Source organism: Orcinus orca, chromosome 4 (genome assembly GCF_937001465.1).
Source record: "Orcinus orca chromosome 4, mOrcOrc1.1, whole genome shotgun sequence".
Taxonomy (NCBI): Eukaryota; Metazoa; Chordata; class Mammalia; order Artiodactyla; family Delphinidae; genus Orcinus; species Orcinus orca.
The window spans coordinates 93,755,585-93,777,301 of record NC_064562.1 but is presented as its reverse complement, the minus strand read 5'-3'; the positions used below and the strand labels follow the sequence as shown (position 1 = coordinate 93,777,301).

At 35.5% G+C, this 21,717-nt stretch overlaps 1 protein-coding gene across 6 annotated transcripts in view; it reads right to left on the bottom strand.

Moving 5' to 3' along the window:
• ARAP2 (ArfGAP with RhoGAP domain, ankyrin repeat and PH domain 2) overlaps window positions 1–21,717 on the bottom strand; it is a 199,375-nt gene that overhangs the window by 31,318 nt on the left and 146,340 nt on the right. For all 6 annotated transcript variants that reach the window (XM_033421634.2, XM_049709607.1, XM_033421631.2 and 3 more), the window contains 2 exons: window positions 15,907–16,035; window positions 5,765–5,904 (listed from right to left, as the gene is read on the bottom strand). In XM_033421634.2, coding sequence (XP_033277525.2) covers window positions 5,765–5,904; window positions 15,907–16,035 — 269 coding nt within the window. The remainder of the gene's footprint in view (window positions 1–5,764; window positions 5,905–15,906; window positions 16,036–21,717) is intronic.

The following is a 21,717-nucleotide window of genomic DNA, read 5'->3' as shown; positions in this document are numbered from 1 at the left end:
TTTGGCTGCTTTGGGTTTTCGTTGCTGGGCGTGGGCTTTCTCTAGTTGCGGTGAGTGGGGGCTACTCCTCGTTGCTGTGCACAGGCTTCTCACTGCCTTGGCTTCTCTTGTTGCAGAGCACAGGCTCTAGGCAGGCAGGCTTCAGTAGTTGTGGCACACTGGCTCAGTAGTTGTGGCTCGAGGGCTCTAGCGCGCAGGCTCAGTAGTTGTGGCGCACAGGCTTAGTTGCTCTGCGGCATGTGGGATCTTTCCGGACCAGGGCTCGAACCCGTGTCCCCTGCATTGGCAGGCGGATTCTTAACCACTGCACCACCAGGGAAGTCCATAGATCAATATTAGTAGACTTTACATTAATTTTCTTTCATTTCTATCAGTGCAGTTCTGTAGTCTTCTTCATGTAAGCCTCTTCTTCTTAAGGTCATTTTCTGGTAGTTTATGTGTTTGGTTTGGGGGTATTGATTTTTTAGCTTGCTACTTTACTGAATGTTAAGGAATAACACTTGAAGTCTGATATGGAACAGTGAGGTAGCTTTGTAATTCAGTAAGTTTTCCATATAGGAAAGAGTCAAGGAGAGGAGAACGTAGGAGTGTATATAGTAGCACAGACTCCTGGATACCTTTGTCAGAGGTTCAATCGGATTACATCTGTGGTTAATGTCCCTCCTCAAAGCTTAGACTGCTAGTCCCAATGGAGGCAGCAGCAGGGTCAGGTGAGAGGCTGCAATTCCAGTAGTACAGGTAGAGGGGACCTGCACATTTAAGAATGAGAAGCACTGTGCCTGATCTAAGTAGTCTTATTTATACACGGCATTGATAAGCCCAGGACTGCCTATATTTTGAAATACTGTTGGCAATAGATAGAGAGCCTGAAATAATACAACTGATTCCCAAGCCACTCTGGACATGCCAGCTCATGACTTTGTATTTTATCCTGCCCAAAGAGAACACAGATGCCATAATTTAAGATGAGTTCAGCCAAGGTGGAAAGAAACCCTTTTCAGTTTCAATCTTTAAACTGAATAAGCATAAATAGGAACTGTAAGGATCCTAATGCAAAGTTCTATTAAAAGAAATCTCTTTTGGCATTATAACTTTACTGTTGGTTTATTACAACTCTTTAGGTATGTGTACTTTCTGGAGTATTTCTTCAAACAGTTGAGGTGTTATGAAGTGTATAGTATGTTGCTACAGGCAGTATATTTCAAAGTAAAATTTTTGACTGAGCCAATTAAATTAGTGTGCTTAAAAAAATTATTCTTGTTACTAAGAAGAGTTTGCTTATTAGTGCATGCAACTTTTAACGACCACTCCCTCCCCATTTGCTGTTTTCACACCATTGATAGTGTAATGATAATATTCGTTGAAACTTCTCACCTTTTATGTAAATCAAGTCTGAAAACATTTTAATTAACATTTTCTGTGCAGGGAAAACTCTCAAAACAAAATATATCTTCCTCTGTGTATTACCCTAATTTGTTGTTAATGAGCATTCATAAATTATCTCTAATTAACACACAGTCTCTTTAAATACACTTTTCAGTTTGTAATTTCTACTCCCTTCTCAGTAAATCATTTTCTAAATATGTACAAGCACACATATATTAAGGGCAACTGTCAAACCAGAGCCAAATCTTTATTCAAATAAGCTAGGAATTTTTTACTATTGATTATTTACTGTAAAATCATTTGAAAAGCAAACACTGCCAGTGACTTGACCATCAATATTAAAAGGGAAAGACCAGCAACATGAAGAAATAACCAGCAAAATAACACCATGTGTTGAAAATAACAGTAGTTTGAGTTTAAAGGAAAACCACAAGTCTCTCATCTGCTTGCCTTAATGTGCAAATTAAAATATCAGTTGCATTAATTGATTCTGACAGATGCATAAATACAACTTTCAAACACTTAGACTATAATTCCGTAACCTGAGGTCACTGTGACAAAAATAAAATGTCTTCATTGTCTTTAAAGAACACTATCTTTCTGACAAACACTATATGATCTCACTTATACGCAGAATCTAAAAAAGTCAAACTCACATAGAAGCAGAGTAGAATGGTGGTTTCCAGGGAATGGGAGTGGGGGAAGTGGGAAGGTGTTGATCAAAGGGTACTAAGTTTCAGTTATGTAAAATGAATAGGTCCTGGAAATCTAAAGTACAGCATGGTGACTACAGTTAACAGTACTGTATTGTATACTTGAAACTTGCTAAGAGGGTAGATCTTAAATGTTCTCACCACAAGTGCATACACACACAAAACTATGTGAGGTAATGAATATGTTAGTTAGCTTAGATTGTGGTAATCATGGCACAATGTATAGGTATATCAAAAGCATCACGTTGTATAACAAATAAATACAATTTTTGTCAATTATACTTCAATAAACATGGGGAAAAAATTCAAATGTCAAAAAAAAGAACACTGTCTTTCAGGCAAGCTCTCGATACTATTACTGTCTACCAGTTTGTATGAATTATTCTAGATTAAGCAGGATGATACTTTCAAAAAGATACAAATTCTTAAAAACATTCTGTTAAGGGATGAAATTCTTTAGCTCAATTACAAAATTATTTCATCTTAAAAAAAATAATTTCTCCATGAACAGGCTTCCTTGTGGCAGGTTTTAAAATTTACATCAGCTTGGGGAAAAAACATTATAAAAAACCTGAATTGTGTAAAGTGTCATATTTGAAAATATTTGGTACAATTAAAATGAAAAACACTTATCCTCTTTAAATAAAATTCCATCAGCAATAACACCAAGCCAAAATAATACAAATTATTGTTTCTATAGTAAGAAACAATAAAGCCTCTGCATAAAGCCTTTGGAAATAGACATCTGGGAATGAATTCTGACTCTATCGCTTATAGGCTAAGTGATCTTGGGCAAGTTATGTAATATCTTGGTATACTACATTTCTTCATCTGTCAAGGGGGAATAACTATAGCACTAGTTTCATAGGATTATTGTAAAGATAAAGTGCGATAATCAAAGCGAAATATATAGAAGTCTGCTTTTTATGGATTAACGGGTTGAATGCTAGTTGGGGCCATTATGACTGCACTTCTATTGCTACTAGTTGTTTCTAGCAACCTTCTGTTGCTACACAATGGAAGCGTAGGTTCCTTAATGGGACTAAAAAGTCCATGATGATTTTAAAATACCCTAAGCAGATATCCAACTACACAAGTGACAATTAACCAACATGTAGATGGAAGGACAAGGATGAAGGAAATGAGTCTAATGAAGGTCAAGGTGGGTGACGCATTGAAGAAAACCAAACAAAATTCAATCAGATTGAGTTCTAGATGGCTAGAATAAGCAGCTGTGAAGTTTAGCATTTCCTTTCATGAACATAAACCTACAGTTCATGAACCTTAAAATCTGATGTGTTTGGCTCACATAATCCCAAATTCTTAAATGCCTTATTTCTGCAAACTCCACTCTTCCTGCACTGAAAAAAGTGAAGAATGATATCAAATGATAATAAACGGTAACAATCGTTTGATACCCACACAGATTCCCTGCTAGGTTTATCAGATGGAGTAACAAAGTGTGACTTCCAGTATATAACACAGCCCTCTGAAGAGAGGGATTAAGGGCTGCGGAATTCAGTGCTGTTTTGTTAGCTCCCTGCCTGGACATTCCACTGTTCTTGAAGAACATGAACATGAAATGGATACACTAAGTAGAATGCTACTAAAATTTATTTATGCCCACCTGGAGGCTTCCCTGCTGGAGGAACATACAGGACAGTGGTCAGTGTGTGGAGAGCTCAGTAGAAGCCACAACTAAATGGGGCTATAGAACTTTGGAAAGCTGTTTAATAATTCTTCCTTCATAACAATACAGTATTAAATAATAGATGTTACTAGTCTGGTCCTTCTTTATAGATCTCCAAAACACAACATAGTGAAGCATCACACGCTTGAAATATGCAAGCAATGCTTACTTAAGCGAATATTAGAATTCAATGGAAAAAAGTAGCTTTAGGTCCTGCTGTCATTCCAGATTTAAAAGAATTGCTTGGATATTTCTTGAATCTCAAGGAAGTAGAAATGTTACTGTATATACCCATGTAACCACCACCCAAAACTGGATAGAGAACATTTATTTCTGTTATCCTAGAAAGTACCCTACTGACCCTATGTCCTTGCTTCAGTAGCAAACCTTCTCCACACCACAGGCAAACACTTTCTGACTCCCATCACCATAAATGATTTTGCCTCTTCTTAGACCTTTTATAGACAGACTCATATGGTACTATTTTGGGTCAAACTTTTTTGCTCAGAAAGGATTTGAACATTCACCCATGTGGTTGCATTCATTCATTTTTATTGCTGAATATTATTCCATTGTCTGAATATATCATTCTCTTATTGATGGGCATTTAGAATGTTTACAGGTTTTAGCTTTTATAAATAAAGCTGCTTATGAATATTCTTGAACAAGTGCTTTAGTGGATATAATACCTGGGAATAGAGTTGCTGAATCATGGGGTAGATGTATGAATAACTTAATTTTAAAAACTGCCAAAAAAGTTCTAATAGTAATTGTGTGATTTTACCCTTCCACCAGTTATTGATGAGGGTTTTAGTTAATCAACGTCCTTGTCAACATTAGATGTTGTCACTCTTATGATTTTAGTTGTACTAATGGTATAGCTTGTGGTTTTAATTTGCATTTTCCCTGATAACTAATGATGCTGAGCACTTTTGGTTCAACCACTTATTGGCCATTCCTATGTCTTCCTTCCTGTAATGTCTGTCCAATACTTTGCCCCAATTTTTATTGGGTTGTCTTTTTATTGTTGATTTGGAGGAGTTCTTTATATTGTGCAAATGAGTCCCTTTTCAGATATATGTACTATGAATAGATTTTTCTCAGGCTGGAACTTCCCTATTCATATTCTTAGTGGGCTGTTTTGATGAGCATGCTAATATACATATATATATATATATATATATATATATATATATATATATGTTTCACAGTTTGAAAAGGAACTTTTATATATATTCTTATTTAAGCATTACAACAATCTGGCATGCAGGACTCATACTATCATCATCATATTACAGATCTAGAAATGATGGATGACAGTTTAAGATTCTTATTCACACAACCAACTTGGCGGTTTTGAGGTTTTCTGATGCTAAGTTCAATATTCTTATACCTACTCCCTCTTTTTCATCTCTAAGTCCTCTCTCCATTCCTCAATTCATTAATAAAAGCTGTTAGGGAATTCAAACATATTGGGATACATCAGTAAGATTCAATTAATAAATACAATATTACGAGTTAATTCATTCAAGAGTATAGGAAATATATTAATCAGATTTAATTTTTAATCAGATTTAGCATTTGGGTTTTGCCTTTTTATTCTACATTTTATTAATTTCCATTTGCTAAACTCAAGCCACTTTTGCCTTAAGGCATGACACATTCTCTTAATTTTATTGACTGAGATGCTGATTTATATGCTAGTTTATGTAACACATATTAGACTTTTCTTTAGAACTTAAGTCAATCTCTGCCCTAAAAAATATGAGGTGCTCAGAAAGGCCGTATAGGGAGTTCTTTACTGTGTTACTAGTTGCATTAATGTCCCAGAGGCTGAAAGTAATCATCAGCTTACTGTACATTTTATTTACTAGAGGCCTTGACTTCCAAGAGAGAGGGCTGAGAGGCATGAAATAAGAATGTTAACACTCACACAAAAGTATATACATTTTCAAATACTACATATATTAAATACCTTCATATCCTTGTAAAGAAAGAGATACCCATCTCGTAAAACAAAATACCGGTCTTGAAACTTATTTCCAGAGAGTATTTTAGATGGTTCTTCTTTGATTTTCAAGACTCCCTCTTTGATACTTTCCAGGGCCTTCCTCTCTGTAAAGTACAACATTTACTTTTGTAAGTTGGGTACATTTTCATTTATTTGGAATAGAATATAAAACATTATTGTATTTTCAGTTTTGATGATATAAAGTAATAACTTGTTTCCTACCATTAAGAAGCCTCTAGTTAATTTCTGGGAACACCTTCTGTCAGGGGAGTATTGGAGAAGTCATAGATCCAGTAACCAGATCTATTTATATCTATTTATAATACATAGGCCTGCCCATGCTGTCCAATTAGCTACTGGCTAATGAGCATCTGAAACATGGCTAGTCTAAACTGTGATGTGCTATGAGTATAAAATATATACCATATTTTGAAGATTAGTACCAAAAAAATGTAAACATATCACAATTTTATAACACTGATTACATGTTGAAATAATAATATTTTGGATATGTGAGTTTAAATAGAAGATACAAGTAAAATTAATTTCACCTATTTCTTTATATATATGTTTATATATATATTTTAAAATGTGGCTATTAGGCAATTTAAAATTACATACTCAGCTTGCATTTTATTTCTCTGAATAGCACTCATATAAATAATGCAAAATACACAGGTAAAAGAGAAATCTCTTCTGGAATCCTGTCTCAGGAATCCAGGAATTCTTGAGACATTAGAGAAATTCCTATTCCTATGAAACAGGTAAGGGTAAAGAAGGCAAAACTGCTAACAATGCTCGTGCAATACTGCCAGTGTCCCACACTTAGAAATCATTTCAACAGTTCTATTAAAAATCACGTTTTTGGTAAAAAAAAAAAAAAATGTTGAAGTTGTGTAGATTTATCACGAATAAATTTATCACTGTATCTCTAGTCTACAGCTTTCTTCTTGAAATCCCAACAGTATTAAACTGCCTACTTGAGAACTGAGGAACAGTGGAAAGAAAAGAAACGTGAAGCCAAGTAGCCACGACATGGTCATTCTGGGGTCAACTCCTGCTTTTCCTGTAAAACAGGAGTAATAACACTTATCCTGCAGATTGTTATCCTCATATTAGATCATGTCCATAAAAGATGAAGCATGAGACATTATATCAGGATGAGGGCTTTTAGCAATTTCCTGATATTAAGGTGACACAATTTTTAAATATTCATGCAGAGTTTCTAAAATTTACAAATAACTTGATTTTAGAAAGAAAAACTCAATCTAAAACCTAGCATCCCTTGGTTTGGGGAAAACCTTTACTTATACAGCAAATACTACACAGACGTTCACAATTATAGTTAGTATAAGAAGACGAAAGTTAGAAAAAATTGAAATAGTGCCTTATAACTCAAATATGAGCATGGGATGACAACCTAGAAGCAAAAATCCCCATGATTAATCACATCACTGATCCTAACTGCAAACAAAAGTAACGGACAAGCCCCAATAGTTTTCATGATCTGCATACTGGTCACAGATAACATTCTTTTAATTGCGATGTTATACTAAAATAGGTTCTTTTTAGGTGGTCTGTGACCTTAAAATAATTTCTGAAAAATACACTGCCAATATTTGTCTTCTGGTATAATCTGTTAATATTTAATTCCATAGAAAAATATTTTAAGTAATATTTTATAGCTAAATAACTTCTATTTAAATTAAAAATAACACTTATCCAATTAAAAAACTTGAAAGAAGATGTATTTTAATGCAATAGGAAGATCAAGGAAAAAATATAAAAGTAGTATTCAGCAAAATTCATATGACATCAATTCATTCTTCATGAAGTATTAAGAGTCCAGTAATACAATAACCTCAAAAGAGATGATTTCTGGACTTGCAGTGCAGTGTAAGAGACAGAGTGAACATGGACTAACAAACAGTGCTTATATATCCTGATAGGAGAAATACGGTAAGCAATTTAGAAAACATTGGGTGGGCTTAGTGATTCAGCTGATTTAGAACAGAAAAGTGGAGAAAGGCATTTATAATACTATTGATTTAGAAATAGGTAAAGTATTTTAACAGCATTAAATTATAATCAAGTTGTGAGATAAAGATATTATATATTGCTCAAGCCAAACCAATTCCATTCACACCTTCTGATTATACTTTTTTAAGATTTTTGTTCAACTTAATAAAGCTTTCTAATTTTATCAATAAGAAATAATCGTATGTCCAGTGTTAAAGTAAACCACTCATAGGTCAAATAGAAAACAGGCTTAGGAAAAAAAAATATTGTTGACACCTTTGGTTGCATTTTTATTAAAATTTATTTTTAAAAATCGTATGTAATTATCTTAGCTAAATCTTGTTGTACACATTATTAAGGGACTCGGGAGGAGGCTTTGAGAGGAATATATGTTAAGGAGAAGGAAAGACCAAAAAGAACCTTGAAACACTAAGTTCCATGATAAATACTGAGAACTTAGAAGAATTTCTAAAAGCTCACACAATGTTAAAATAAGTAGAAAAAACACCCATCGCTTAAGGGCCAAGATGAAGTTATGTACTTTGGGGACATTGTGCATGACTCGGCGTGTAACACAACGAAGGATATGAATTAAATGGCTTCCAATAATTCACTTTTCCAAGCTTTTCCAGTACTGCCAGGTCCCTCAACTGTGGAGTACTTCACACTTGTATTTTCACTCCCTCTACCTCATCCTGGGGACAAAGTTTAAGATCTAGAGACACTGTTATCATTAGAGAATCATAAACCCCTTTCCCCCTCCAGGTGTTTGCTGAGACAAGGAAGGAAGGCTCAGTTGAGTTCAGTGAAGGTTCTTTAGAGTTAACACTGGGCAAGATAACAGATTGGTATTCTTAGTTATATTGTGCTGTAATTTTGTTATTAATTAGAAAAGCCCTTAAAAAGTACATGTATGAAACCACGCAGAATGGTCAATTTATTTATTTAAACAGAACAGACATCATATTACTGAGACTATGAAACTGATCTCCCCACCCAAAGAAAAAAAACAGTTTTCCAAATCATTTGAAAAACCTCAAGTTCTTAGACAAAAATAGTAATTCCTAACTAGTGGCCCCTAATCCCAATAAAATAACTGATCTGTGGAGGAGCTTGGAGGGTCTTGGGAAGGAGAGACAGAGACAGACAGAGATAGGGAGAGACACAAAGAGAGAGAAGTGGGTGGGGGAACATAAACTAGGAATGGTATTTCTAGAATACATATTCCCCCTTTATCCTTCATGCCCAGTCATCTAGCAGTTCAGCCATTGTTCTCTCTGGGGTTCAATTCCACTTCTTTTCCAATATCATCTCCCTAACCCCTGCCTTTTCTACCTAATACCTAGACGCCAGGATTCTATAATTCCACGTCCTGCTTTTCTAATGGCTCCATATAATTCCAGATTTGTGCTATGCAAATACTGTTTTATCATGTTAATACCCTTTCCAAAACTCTATTTTTTTTTTTTTTACTATTTGAAGTCTTACTTATGTAACATTAAAAGGCTAAACTTCTTTCCCTGACTTTTCAAGGACTAAATAGACTCCTCCTACTCATCTTCATAAGCTATTAAGTTAAAATATAATATTTATTTATAAGTCAGTTGATAATAATACACTGGAAAACCAATCTGTGTCTCTGTGGCATGACTGAAGTTGATCATCTGAGTGAACCTAAGGGAAATTCCATTCTCCTTGGTTCTATACAAATTCTACCCCCACTTCTTGACCCAACTCATCCTTGAAGATTTTTTCTAACTACTTCAGTCCATACTTGTTATTCATGTCTTTAAAACTCTAAGATAAAAGTTAGGCATTGAATACATGAAAAGTCATGTTTGTCTCATAATTTTGCTCTTAAAAATAATAATTTCAGTCTATGGCTATACCACCCTGAATGCACCCAATCTCATCTGATCTTGAAAAAATAATAATTTCATGTTTGCTTTTTAAAAAATTGTGGGCTTTAAATTTTCCTCCCCAACCTATGTGAGAACTAACATAGCACAGTGACTAAGAGTTTGCTCTGGAGCTAGACTACCTGGGCTTGAATGACAACCACATCCTCCACTGGATCCCAGGTAGTAACCTCTAAATCTCAGTTTCCTCACCTGCTAAATGGGGATTTATACAGTGATCACCCAGTAGATCTGGTATGTAAAGTATTTAGAAGAGTGCTTAGCACATAGCAAGCAGAATGTAATTGGTTATTTATCTAATGGAGGACAGACATCATTTTTTTCTGTACTGCAGAGTCTGTAGTAAACAGTATGGAAAAAATTACCCTTCCAAAGGCCTGGTGATTTATAGACTGAATTTACAAGAGTTTTAAAAACTAAAATCTGCTTCTCCACTTACCTGCCGGTCACCTTGAGGGAGTTACGTAACGTCTCCATGTCCAAGTTTCTCCATTTATAAAAGGCTTAGAGAGTACTAGTAAAAAACCCCTGAAGACTGCTAGGAAGATTAAATGACATGGTGTATGCAAAGCCATCAGCTCAGCATCTGGCGCCCAGTAAATGCATAGAAACTATGAACAATTTATCTCTTATATATGATCTGAGCAACGAAAAGGGAATATAAAACAAATGGGTCTATTTTCCATGGTCTTTATGTGTCTCCCTTCCTCTTTTGCTGGCAAAGACTATTTTCTCAGGCCTGTACATTATCTGAAAAACCAAGTTCCACCCCTGCGCATGTACTCTAAGTGCTGAAGGAGACAAGCAGTTTTCATGAGAGAATGTGCCACAACCAAGTGATATTTGGCAATATTTGCAGCCTGAAATCTAGAAATTTCTTCCAAATTAAATTAAATTAAATTCCAAATTAAAAATTATCCATATTTTCCTTTGTTTGATATTGATTATATAGAACACATATATTCTTTATTATTTGGAGGAAGCAGAATTTGATATAGTTCACTCACTGCATGACATTCGCTCAAAATGTATTTAATAAAATTTAGTTCTACGACTGAGTAGTATATTTTCCTTTGTTACTTGTATTGAAGAAGTAATGCTTAATAGAACTAGCAGCCTGATAACATCCTTTTGTAATTAGATTATCCTTAAGCAGTAAAATTGTAAATATACTTACTACTGGAGGATTGACTAGAAAAGTGCCAGAGATTCCACACCATTTTACTGACAATGCAGCAAATTGTAGAAAGTAGAACACTACTTTAATATTCTATCATCAATTTCCAAGAAAATACTTCCACTTGAAGTGGACTGGATCTTACTTTCAACTTTTACACATCTTTGGATTTAAAAAGATATGATGGGAGTGGAATATAAATTATTTCAGCTAGACTATGATTTATGAACTCATATTATTTTTGCTGGAATTTTCCTTTATTTTCTTAAGTCAGTGGATAGGGGATGGCTCAGCTTTCCAGGTCTGAATTTGCTGGAAGCAGTTGCATTTTGAACTATTCTATTCTAATGTAAATTTAATTCCAAAGCATCTGTCATATGTGGCAATCTAAATTTAGAAACCCACACGCATTTTCATTTGAGTTACATCTTCTATCTTAAAAGTAGTTCTTCCCCATTGAGATCATTAAAACTTGATTCTGTTGTATCACATTCTATTGGGGTAATATTAAAGAACTTTAGTGCTTAAAATAAGACTTCTGCAAGAAAAAATTATTTATTCTGGAACCTTATAGAAGCTATAAATTTATGGCTAACTTGTGATAGAGATGTTGAAACTTAATATGAGATAATGATAATATAAGGTGGTCTAATATGATTAGCTCTGACAAAGTCTAAATGGCAATTTGAATGAAGTTTCATTCTCCCTATCTCAATGTCTCAGCCATAATCCATGGGGTAGAAAAGAAATTCAGACTATTATTTTTCTTTTCAAGTTAGTTACCTCCTCATTACAATAAGGACAATAGCCCAAAATGCTTCTCAGAAATACAATGCTGCTTTTGCAAAACACAGAATTGATTTTTAAGTAGAGGCAACAGAAAATTCATTTACTCTTACATACTTGTATAAAAGTAAAGTATGCTTCCTCATTACCTTAAATGAATGAGCAGAAATTAAGTGTTGTTTGACTCTAAAGTCTATTCCTTCTTGTGGTATCTATATTTTAAACTATTGAGATAAAATGAACAAATTGAGAAAATTAAAACCCCTAAACAACCCCAAACCCCTAAACTTATTATTTGATAAAATTTTTCATTAAGCAAGAAGGTGGTATCAAACAAAAGTATATGCCTATAATTTGTTGCATAAAATCAGAAATACCATCATGCAATTAATGAAATGCAAGTCGTGTGTGTGTGTGTGTGTGTGTGTGTGTGTGTGTGTGTGTGTGTGTGTAGATAAAGGAGAGACAGGAAGAGATAGGGATAGGTAGACAGACACTAAGGTTTGTGGCAAAAGGTGTCAGGTATGATGAGACAGGTGTGACGGATGTGTCGGTGCTACTTTATGTTTTAAGAAAATATTAACACAATAGCTATTCATTACTGAGAGAAAAGTATGGTTGTAACCAACCAGCCTTGTTTCAAACTGTGCTAATTTCCACTTGGCCCCCAGGTTAGAATAAGAAAATCTTAAGAAAGGAAAAGAAATCCTTAACATTGTTTCCTCTCTGCTGTGAAGAGCCATGTGTTTCTGAGGTGATTCCAGTTTTTCTGCTAACAAATTGACAGAGAAATCACATTTGATTTACTTTCACTATTTTCCCTTTAGATCCCAATTTTAAGTAGTAGCGCATGTAATGAATGGAGCAATAACTCTGGAGTAGGTGGTCACTGTGATTGATTTAGGAGACATTTGCCAAGACAAAGACAAAGTAGACTGAATACCTAACCAACCTAAACTCTATCACACAGGGTACCCCATAAGAAGTACTTAGAACCCCCAGGTTACTGTAAGACATGACTATAAGAAAAAATCATGACTTTAGAAGTTGATTTAAAAACAAACAATAGGCCAAACCTTCTTTAAAATGACAATCCTAAATGCACACAGATGCAGAACCAACCATAATGAAAAAGATTTTACTTTGACAATCTGAATATAAATCAAGCTCTAATTAAAAACATTTATAAAAATTTTATTGGCTAGAAAACTAAAAAAGAAAGTTAAAATGTTACTTCATAGGTACTCCTGTTTCTGACCAAAAGTACATAACTACTAATATGAAATGGTCTAATTAATGTATTTCCTGAGGGTTACTCTAAAACCTTTTTTTTTTTTTCATTCAGAGGGACATAATTTCCTGGTAGAAAGAACTATTGATATCATACTAACAAGTTGTGTATTGGCTTGGCCAGCTGAGGAGGGTAGAGTGCAGGGGTAGTGATAAGTTTCATAGCTCCCACCCTGTCAGAGGAATGCAGGAGATATGAGAGTAGCATAAGAGTTTACTGACATTTTACTCTAGAGAATATTTCATCCAAATCTCAGAAACTGTCATGTAAGCCTGCTTTCCACTGCTTGGGTTCCCCAGTTTTTATGCAAGGTGCTTTGTCTAGACCTTACAGAAGCCTGATGCTTTCAAAACAGGACACACTCATAACCCCCAAAAGAGGCCGTGTACAATAGGTGAGGCATCATTTTAATGCCCAATTAAATGCCCAATCTTCCTACCTAGTTTGTGGGTAGAGCAATTTATAGTTTGTCACTCGACCATTTCTTGTTGCCCTTAAACAACAAAGATTTTACTCAGATGTGAGTAAACCCACTCAATCTAACATCGCTAATACAGCGCTTAATGGTATCCTTGCTTTGGGTTATCCCTCAGGCCACCTGCACAAAACCTTCCTTTATATTATAGCCTTTTAAGATCTTATTCTTGTCTGGTTTTATTCACATAGCCAGTCCACTAGCATTCAAACAAGAGCTAAGTTTTTGCAACATGGAGAATTAAGAGACATTTTTGAGGGATATTAGAAAAAGGAAAATTCTCACCAAAAATAAATTAAAATTTACCTGAAAAGATGACTTATTTTCTAAAAGAAAAGAAGCCATGAGAACCTATAATGTATTTCATAATGCAGGCAGGAGTTTGTTCATAAACTCAATATGTTTCCTTTATCTCAATGTTAAAATGAAAGAATAACAGAATTTAAGAGTTAGGCCAGATTTCAAAGGTTATCTAAATCAGAGATTCTCAACATGACACCATTGACATGTTGAGCCAGATTATGCTTTGTTGTAAAGAGCCTTCCTGTGTATTGTAGGATGTTTAGCAGCATCTCTGGTCTCTAACCACTAAATACCAGAAGCACCACCCTACCCAGTGTGACCATCAGAAATATCTCCAGACATTGCCAAATGCCCCCTGGGGGACAAAATCTCCCCCACCTGACAATCACTGCTCTATGACAGGGATGCTTGTAGCAGTCATATGATGAGAGAGAATTTCTATTGCAATCGTTGAGCAGTATACAGAGGAAGTGGCCAAAATCATATGTAGGAGTAAGAAAGAAGTTAAACAAGATAAAGTTGTCTAAAAGGCTAAATTTCTATAGCAAAAAGAACACATGTTGTGTTTATTTAGATGCTAGTAAGACCAGAATGACATAGAAGCTGTTAAACTGCTTGCATTTTGTAAAAATACTTTTGTGTAATTGTAAGATATGAAGGGCAGAGTTATGGACTGAATGTTTATGTTTCCCCAATTCATATGTTGAAACCTACCTACATGGTATCAGGTTTTAGGAGGTGGGGCCTTTATGAGGTAATTAGGATTAGATGAGGTCATGAGGGTGGAATCCTCAGGAATGGGCTTAGTGCCCTTGTTAAGAGTCACAGAGAGTGCGCTTCCCCCTCTCTGCTCTCTGCCCTGGGAGGATACAAGAAGTCCCCAGTCTGCAACCTGGAAGAGGCCTCTCACCAGAACTTGGCCAGGCTGGCACCCTGATGTCAGACTTCTAGGCTCCACACTGTGAGAAATAAACTTCTGTTGTTTATGAGCCATCTAGTCTATTGTAGTCTGTTATAGTAGCCAGATTATCATGAAATCAGAAACATATCAGATTAGCCTGGTACAATTAAGAACTTGCTGATTTATGGCTACTAGCTAGAGAGTCTGCAATCATACCAAGTAGCTTTACTGCATTTAAAAACTGTACCCACTTCCCCATCTTTTTTCTTTTTTCTTTTTTCTTAATAATTAGAAGTAAAACCAATCTGTTCTCAAATCTAGTACTTAATAAATGTGTGATCTGGAGGCAAGTTACTTAATTTCTCTGAGCTTCCCTTTTCTCAATTGTAAAATTCAAATGATAATATAACTCCTGGAGAAAATTTTTAAAAAGTATAAATGAGTTTTGGTATGCAGAGAGCTCATTTTATAATACCTGATTAATAAATAGTAATGGTTATTATCAATATGAATTATAAAAGTTGTGGTAAATTTTATCTTATAAAACTTAAATCCTCTGCTTTCGGGGTTGGTTTATAGACAGTGTGGCAAGAAATCTTTTTCTAATCTGTCAGATGATGTAAACATAACAGAAGAATCTAAGTTTCAAAATGAAAGTTTTCTGATACCTCAAACAAGTTCAGAGACTGTCTTATATGGATCCCCCGTGCTAGCTAACTTCTTATTTAACCTTACATGTATACATGTCTTCTCCCAGTTGGATGGCAAATATCCTTATTGGAAGTATTTATTTTGTATTTGTTTTCCAATATTACTGCAAAATAGGTGAGAATTATAACAAGCACACAATCTCAGAGCTTGCGATTCTTGAATGCTCGGAGAACTTTCAAATGTAAATATAATTCAAGATGATTCACCATCTATCTAAAAATTAGGAAAACACTTAAGCATGGCAAATAAATAAACTAAACCCAAAACCTTAAAAAGATGAATCATTCCTGCTAAATCTTTAATTTGATATGGTCAAATTAACCAACTATTACCACAGTCTGACCCACCAGGAAAATATGACCCTGGCACTTGGTCTATACATTCTTCTTTCTAACAATAATGGCAGTAGATTTTTCATTTAGCTACTCATTTTTACATTTGCAGAAAACACTTGTGCCATAATAATTATCCTTTAACCACTCGAATTTTCAATCATAGTTGCAATGCGAAATAACAGCACCTACCATTATAGTGTTTAACTGTGTCAATGGTTAAGAATCTCTTCACCACAAGATAAGCAGATCCAGGTTCAGCTAATGAACTCCACCGAAGCACCTGTTCCAACACATTTTCTGTGTAGTGAAGAGGGCGCTCTGCAAACAGAAACAAATCAAATTACAAAAAAAACTTAACTTTTTTTAATTATAAAATTTAAAATGTCCTTTTAGAAAGTTCTGTACAAGACAATAAGCATGACTGTATCTTATGGTACACAAGATAGTGCTAGGACTACATACAGGAAACCCTAAGACCTAGAACAGCATTAAGCACGTAATAAAATTTACTGTATAAATAAATCTTTGCAGGGACATTTGTTTGTTATGCAACAATTTAAAAAAAATTCAGAGGTACTACCCTTTAAATATAATTTCACAAATATAGCTACCTTTTTGTACAACAAATTAGTGAATTACTCTACTTTTTAATTTAAACAACATTCTGGTTTGCTTATGGAAAGCTGTGTATTTGAATATGCAAATAATAATTATAAAAGGGCTAGTAAAATTAGTCTTGTCCAGTACTAAGTAATAACATAAATAAACTCTTTGTTTCTCCCAACAAGACTAGCATAATTTGTGATCACTATTAGTGAATAACTTATAGCTGATACAGTCAACTTACATGAAATTATAAAAAATAACTTCAACAGAGAATATAAGATAATCATTATCAAACAGTACTGAGTAATCTATGTTTAACTATTAGTGGAAATATCAATCAGAAACATTATGTAGCAATATTATACATTAACTGTTCATATAATAGGCCAACAAGCAAGAAGTTGATGACATCTTAAAGATTTCTCCTTGGTAGAAGGACGTGATCTCACTCCCTCTTGCGAGAACACCAGAATCACAACTAACTGCTGAACAGTCATTGACAGGAAGACACTGGAACTCACCAAAAAAGATACCCCGCATCCAAAGACAAAGGAAAAGCCACAATGAGACGGTAGAAGGAGCACAATCACAATAAAATCAAATCCCATGACTGCTGGGTAGGTGACTCACAAACTGGAGAACACTTATACCACAGAGGTCCACCCACTGGAATGAAGGTTCTGAGCCCCACATCAGGCTTCCCAACCTGGGGGTCCGGCAGCGGGAGGAGGAATGCCTAGAGAATCAGACTTAAAGACTAGCGGGATTTGATTGCAGGAATTCGACAGGACTGGGGGAAACAGAGACTGCACTCTTGGAGGGCACACACAAAGTAGTGTGTGCATTGGGACCCAGGGGAAGGAGCAGTGACCCCAGGGGAGGCTGAACCAGACCTACCAGCTAGTGTTGGAGGGTCTCCTGCAGAGGCAGGGGATGGCTCTGTCTCACCATGAGGACAAGGACACAGGCAGCAGAAGTTCTGGGAAGTACTCATCAGTGTGAGCCCTCCCAGAGTCTGCCATTAGCTCCACCAAAGAGCCCAGGTAGGCTTCAGTGTTGGGTTGCCTCAGGCCAAACAATGAACAGGGAGGGGACTCAGCCCCACCCATCAGCAGGCAAGATGATTAAAGTTTTACTGAGCTCTGCCCACCAGAGCAACACCCAGCTCTACCCACCACCAGTCCCTCCCATCTCTCTTAGAGAGCCTCATCCACCAGAAGGCAGACAGCAGAAGCAAGAAGAACTACAATCCTGCAGCCTGTGGAAAAAAACCACATTCACAGAAAGACAAGATGAAAAGGCAGAAGGCTATGTATCAGGTGAAGGAATAAGATAAAACCCCAGAAAAACAGCTAAATGAAGTGGAGATAGGCGACTTTCCAGAAAAAGAATTCAGAATAATGATAGTGAAGATGATCCAGGACCTCAGAAAAAGAATGGAGGCAAAGATAGAGATGATGCAAGAAATGTTTAACAAACACCTAGAAGAATTAAAGAACAAACAGAGATGAACAATACAATAACTGAAATGAAAACTACACTAAAAGGATTCAATAGCAGAATAACTAAGGCAGAAGAACGGATAAGTGACGTGGAAGACAGAATGGTGGAATTCACTGCTGCAGAACAGAATAAAGAAAAAAGAATGAAAAGAAATGAAGACAGCCTAAGAGACCCCTGGGATAACATTAAACACAAAAACATTCGCATTATAGGGGTCCCAGAAAGAGAAGGGAGAGAGAAAGGACCTGAGAAATATTTGAAGAGATTATAGTCAAAAACTTCCCTAACATGGGAAAGGGAATAGCCACCCAAGTCCAGGAAGTGCTGAGAGTCCAAGGCAGGAGAAACCCAAGGAGAAACACGCCAAGATACATAGTAATCAAATTGGCAAAAATTAAAGACAAAGAAAAATTATTGAAAGCAGCAAGGGAAAAAATGACAAATAATATACAAGGGAACTCCCATAAGGTTAACAGCTGATTTCTCAGCAGAAACTCTACAAGCCAGAAGGGAGTGGCAAGATATACTTAAAGTGATGAAAGGGAAGAACCTACAACCAAGATTACTCTACCCAGCAAAGATCTCATTCATATTCGATGGAGAAATCAAAAGCTATACAGAGAAGCAAAAGCTAAGAGAATTCAGCACCACCAAACCAGCTCTACAACAAATGGTAAAGGAACTTCTCTAAGTGGGGAACACAAGAGAAGAAAAGGACCTACACAAAGAAACCCAAAACAATTAAGAAAATGGTAATAGGAACACACATATCGATAATTAACTTAAACGTGAATGGATTAAATGCTCCAACCAAAAGACACAGGCTTTCTGAATGGATACAAGAACAAGACCCATCTATATGCTGTCTACAAGAGACCCACTTCAGACCTAGGGACACATACACACTGAAAGTAAGGGGATGGAAAAAGATATTCCATGCAAACGGAAATAAAAAGAAAGCTGGAGTAGCAATTCTCATATCAGACAAAATAGACTTTAAAATAAAGAATGTTACAAGAGACAAGGAAGGACACTACATAATTATCATGGGATCAATCCAAGAAGAACAATTATAAATATATATGCACCCAACATAGGAGCACCTCAATACATAAGGCAACTGCTAACAGCTGTAAAAGAGGAAATCAACAGTAACACAATAATAGTGGGAGACTTTAACACCTTACTTACACCAATGGACAGATCATCCACACAGAAAATTAATAAGGAAACACAAGCTTTAAGCGACACAACAGACCACATAGATTTAATAGATATTTATAGGACATTCCAGGTAAAACAGCAGATCACACTTTCTTCTCAAGTGCACAGAGAACATTCTCCAGGATAGATCACTTGGGTCACAAATCAAGCCTCAGTAAATTTAGGAAAACTGAAATCATATCAAGCATCTTTTCTGACCACAACACTATGAGATTAGACATGAATTACAAGGAAAAAAACATAAAAAACACAAACACACGGAGGGTAAACAATACGTTGCTAAATAACCAAGAGATCACTGAAGAAATCAAAGAGGAAATCAAAAAATAGCTAGAGACAAATGACAATGAAAACACAATGATCCAAAACGTATGGGATGCAGCAAAAGCAGTACTAGGAGGGGAGTTTATAGCTATACAAGCCTACCTCAAGAAACAAGAAAAATCTCAAATAAACAATCTAACCTTACACCTAAAGGAATTAGAGAAAGAAGAACAAACAAAACCCACAGTTAATAGAAGGAAAGAAATCCTAAAGATCAGAGCAGAAATAAATGAAAACGAAACAAAGAAAAGAATAGCAAAGATCAATAAAACTAAAAGCTTGTTCTTTGAGAAGATAAACAAAATTGATAAACCATGAGCCACACTCATCAAGAAAAAGAGGAAGAGGACTCAACAAAATTAGAAATGAAAAAGGAGAAGTTACAACAGACACTGCAGAAATACAAATCCTCTTAAGAGAATATTACAAGCAACTCTATGGCAATAAAATGGACAACCTGGAAGAAATGGACAAATTCTTAGAAAGGTATAACCAAGACTGAACCAGGAAGAAATAGAAAATATGAACAGATCAATCACAAGTAATGAAATTGAAACTGTGATTAAAAATCTTCCAACAAACAAAAGTCCAGGACCCGATGGCTTCACAGGTGAATTCTATCAAACATTTAGAGAAGGGCTAATACCCATCCTTCTCAAACTTCCATAAAATTGCGGAGAAAGGAACACTCCCAAGCTCATTCTATGAGGCCACCATCACTCTGATACCAAAACCACACAAAGATAGTACCAAAAAAAAAAATTACAGACCAATATCACTGATGAATATCGATGAAAAAATCCTCAACAAAATACTAGCAAACAGAATCCAACAACATGTTAAAAGGACCATACACCATGATCAAGTGGGATTTATCACAGGGATGCAAGCGTTCTACAATATACACAAATCAATCAATGTGATACATCATATTAACAAATTGAAGAAGAAAAACTATATGGTCATCTCAATAGATGCAGAAGAAGCTTTGACAAAGTTCACCACCCATTTATGATAAAAACTCTCCAGAAAGGGGGCATAGAGGGAACCTCCTTCAACATAATAAAGGCCATATACGACAAACCCACAGCAAACAACATTCTCAATGATGAAAAACTGAAAGTATTTCCTCTAAGATTAGGAACAAGACAAGGATGTCCACTCTCACCACTATTATTCAAAATAGTTTTGGAAGTCCTAGCCACAGTAATCAGAGAAGAAAAAGAAATAAAAGGAATACAAATTGGAAAAGAAGAAGTAAAACTGTCACTGTTTGCAGATGACATGATACTATACATAGAGAATCCTAAAGATGCTACCAGAAAACTACTAGAGCTAATCAATGAATTTGGTAAAGTAGCAGGATACAAAATTAATGCACAGAAATTTCTTGTATTTCTATACACTAATAATGAAAAATCTGAAAGAGAAATTAAGGAAACACTCCTATTTACCACTGCAGCAAAAAGAATAAAATACCTAGGAATAAACCTACCTAGGGAGACACAAGACCTGTGTGCAGAAAACTATAAGACACTGATGAAAGAAATTAAAGATGACACCAACAGCTGGAGAGATATACCATGTTCTTGTATTGGAAGAATCAATATTGTGAAAATGACTATACTACCCAAAGCAATCTACAGATTCAATGCAATCCCTACCAAATTATCAGTGGCCTGCCTTTTTTACAGAACTAGAACAAAAAATCTTAACATTTGTATGGAGACAAAAGAGACCCTGAATAGCCAAAGCAGTTTTGAGATAAAAAAGCGGAGCTGGAAGAATCAGACTCCCTGAGTTCAGACTATACAACAAAGCTACAGTAATCAAGAAAGTATGGTACTGGCACAAAAACAGAAATATAGATCAATGGAACAGGATAAAAAGCCCAGAGATAAATCCATGCACATATGGTCACCTTATCTTTGATAAAGGAGGCAAGAATATTCAGTGGAGAAAAGACACCTGTTCAATAAGTGGTGCTGGGAAAACTGGACAGCTACATGTAAAAGAATGAAACTAGACCACTCCCTAACACCATACACAAAAATAGAATCAAAATGGACTAGAGATCTAAATGTATGACCGGACACTATAAAACTCATAGAGGAAAACATAGGAAGAACACTCTTTGACATAAATCACAGCAAGATCTTTTTTGATCCACCTCCTAGAGTAATGGAAATAAAACCAAAAATAAACAAATGGAACCTAATGAAACTTCAAAGCTTTTGCACAGCAAAGGAAACCATAAACAAGACGAAAAGACAACCCTCAGAATGGGAGAAAATATTTGCAAACGAATCAATGGACAAAGGATTAATCTCCAAAATATGTAAA